The sequence below is a fragment of the Aplysia californica genome, unplaced genomic scaffold (assembly GCF_000002075.1).
Source record: "Aplysia californica isolate F4 #8 unplaced genomic scaffold, AplCal3.0 scaffold00168, whole genome shotgun sequence".
NCBI classification, from domain to species: domain Eukaryota; kingdom Metazoa; phylum Mollusca; class Gastropoda; order Aplysiida; family Aplysiidae; genus Aplysia; species Aplysia californica.
This window is the reverse complement of record NW_004797438.1, coordinates 270,707-273,834: the sequence shown is the minus strand read 5'-3', so window position 1 is coordinate 273,834 and position 3,128 is coordinate 270,707. Positions and strand designations below refer to the sequence as shown.

The following is a 3,128-nucleotide window of genomic DNA, read 5'->3' as shown; positions in this document are numbered from 1 at the left end:
TTCACAATCAATGACTATTCTGACACCTCCTCCCCTCCCCCACCTTCACAATCCATGACTATTCTGACCACCCACTGGCTTCTCCCAGGTGTCCCCAAAAAGAATGGCAAGCGTCATGCTGCAGAGATCGGCACAATGGCCCTGGACCTCCTGGACTGTATCCGTCGCCTGGAGATACCTCACCTCCCTGGCACCAAGTTCAAACTCAGGATTGGATGCCATAGTGGTCAGTCTTGGTCAATCGTTTATAATATAGATCTAGTCAGTTTAGCTGGCTCATTGACCGTAGTATGCAGTTGGTTGCGAGCGCCGTAAAACGTTTACCAAATTGAAGCTGAAGTCAGTTTCCGCCGTTAACAATTGGTAACAGTAATTTACAATCATTCACAATCATTCACAAATATTCACAACAGTTTAACAAACTGTCACTATCCTTTATTTTACTTCTTTTTTTTAAAATACGATCTTTAATTTTTCTACAACCATTTACAGTCAATAAAAAATCATTTTTATAGTCATTCACGACCTTTTGCAGCCATGCATGACTGTTCACAAACCTTTACAGCCATTTATTATAATTTACAATTTGTTTTAACCAGCTGCAACCTTTAATGATTGTTAAAAACGTTTTGCGACTAATTACAATCTTTCTTAGACGGTCAGAATCCAAAGCAATCATATTTTTCAATCATTAACAATCATCTCATCTCTGCAAGCCTGTTGCCGACGAGACTTGGGGATGCTACACTTTTCTGGAATTTTTTTTTACAATCAGTTACATTTTGTTTTATGATTATCATTTAGAATCAACTATAATGGCAATCATTTACAATCATAAGGAACCATTTTCAATAAGCATAATTTACTATCTTTCCATTTCTACAGACACTGCGCTGATAAGATTGATGTGTTCTGCACACATTTACAAACATGTCCGATCTACTACAACCGCCAACCACAATAATTTGTTATGATTAACAAACCAGTTCCCAATCTTTTACAATCATAATCTACCATCATCTCGTGTGAAAAGCCCCCCCCCCACCCCCCCCTGGTAACGGGACTTGTGGGGCCTACGTTAACTTACAATAGTTAATAAACCAATTTACAGTCTTTTACTATCATAACTTACAGTCATTACATGTCGTGATGTGGGAACTACACTAAACGAATCTTTTACAATCATAATCTACAATCATCTCGTGTGTATACGCCTCTTGGTAACGGGACTAGTGGGATCTACGTTAACTTACAATGAGTAATAAACCTATTTACATTCTTTTACAATCCTAACTTACAGTCATAACATGTCGTGATGTGGGATTTACACCAACTAATAATGATGAAAAATTCAATTTACAATCTTTAAAAATCATAGCCTACAATCATCTCCTATATTGGAAGTGGTGAGATGTACATTAACTTACAATGATTAATTAACCAATTCACAATCTTTTACAATCATAATCTACAATCATCTCGTGTGTATAGGCCCCGTGGTAACGGGATTAATGGGATCTACATTAACTTACAATGATTATCAACCAATTTACAATCTTTTACAATCATAAACCACAATCAGCACATGAGGTGACGTGAGATCTACAATAACGTACAATGATTAAGAAACTAATCTACATTCTTTTTACTATCATAATCTACAATCATCTCATATGATGGAAGAGGTGAGATGTACATTAACTTACAATGACTAACAAACCAAATCGTAATCTTTTAAATCATAACCTACAATTATCTCATGTGAATAGGATCTTTGATGACCGGAATGGTGGGATCTACAATAAAACCAATTTACAATCTTTTACAATCTTTTACAATCATAACCTACAATTATCTCATGTGTGTAGGCCCCATGGTGACGTTGGATCTACAATAACGCACAATGATTAACAATCAATTCACATTCTTTTACAATCTTTTACAATCCTAACTTACAATCATCTCCTACAATGGAAGCGGTGAGATGTACATTAACTTACAATGATTAACAAAACAATGAACAATCTTTAAAGTCACAACCTAAATCATCTCATGTGGTGATGTGGGGTGTACAAAACGGCTAACAAACCAATTCACAACCTTTTACAATCTTTTACAATCCTAACCTACAATCATCCCTGTCACGTGTGTAGGCCCCGTGGTCACGGGAGTGTTGGGTCTACAATAACGCACAATGATAAACAAAACAATTCACAACTTTTTATATAAACTTTTACAATCTTTTACTATCGTAACCTACAATCATCTCACGCTTGAGGGGCCCGTTATGACGGGAGTGGTGGGAGGTACATTAATTCACAATGCTTAACAACCAGTTCCCAATCTTTTTCAATCGTAATCTACAATCTTCTCACTACGTGTTTAGGACCAGTGATGACGGGAGAGGTGAGTGCTACATTAATTCACAATGCTTAACAACCAGTTAACAATATTTAAAGTCATAACCTACAACCATCTCAATTGGTGACGTGGGGTCTCCAATAACTTAACAAACCACTTCACAAACTCACCTTTAATAATCTTTCACAATCTTTTACAATCTTTTACAATCCTAACCTACATTCATCTCACGCGTGTAGGCCCTGTGGTGACGGGAGTAGTCGGCTCTAAGATGCCCCGGTATTGTCTGTTCGGTGAGACCGTCAGCATTGCCGCAAAGATGGAGTCTCTCGGAAAGCGTGAGTTATTACGGCTACCAGCACCACAACCTTAAAAATGTGTCATCATCATCATCATCATCATCATCATCATCATCATCATCATCATCATCATCATTATCATCATCATTATTGGTTACAGCAGATAGTTAAACGGTTAGGACCTGGTAATATTTCCAAAATATTTAATAACAAGTTCAACGTTTCGCCCTCAACGGGCTTCATCAGGAACATCATCATCATCCGGTGCCTTGCCGACTGGCGTGGGCGATCATGGACCTCCACTTCCATCTGTCTTTCGATGCAGCAATGGTGTCTGTTGTTCTTGCTGCTCCCAGCCATGTTGTCATCTTGTCCAGTATCTTTTCCCTCTGTCTGCCTCTGCCTCTCTTTCCATCAAACTTTCCTGTTGTTACAATGTTCTCTAATGCTTCTTTCCGCATTGTGTGT

At 38.0% G+C, this 3,128-nt stretch overlaps 1 protein-coding gene across 1 annotated transcript in view; it reads left to right on the top strand.

The window, feature by feature from the left end:
• LOC101864616 overlaps nucleotides 1–3,128 on the top strand; it is a 25,018-nt gene that overhangs the window by 14,863 nt on the left and 7,027 nt on the right. The window contains exons 8-9 of the mRNA XM_013082306.1: nucleotides 85–226; nucleotides 2,601–2,699. Of these exons, the coding sequence (XP_012937760.1) occupies nucleotides 85–226; nucleotides 2,601–2,699 (241 nt within the window). The remainder of the gene's footprint in view (nucleotides 1–84; nucleotides 227–2,600; nucleotides 2,700–3,128) is intronic.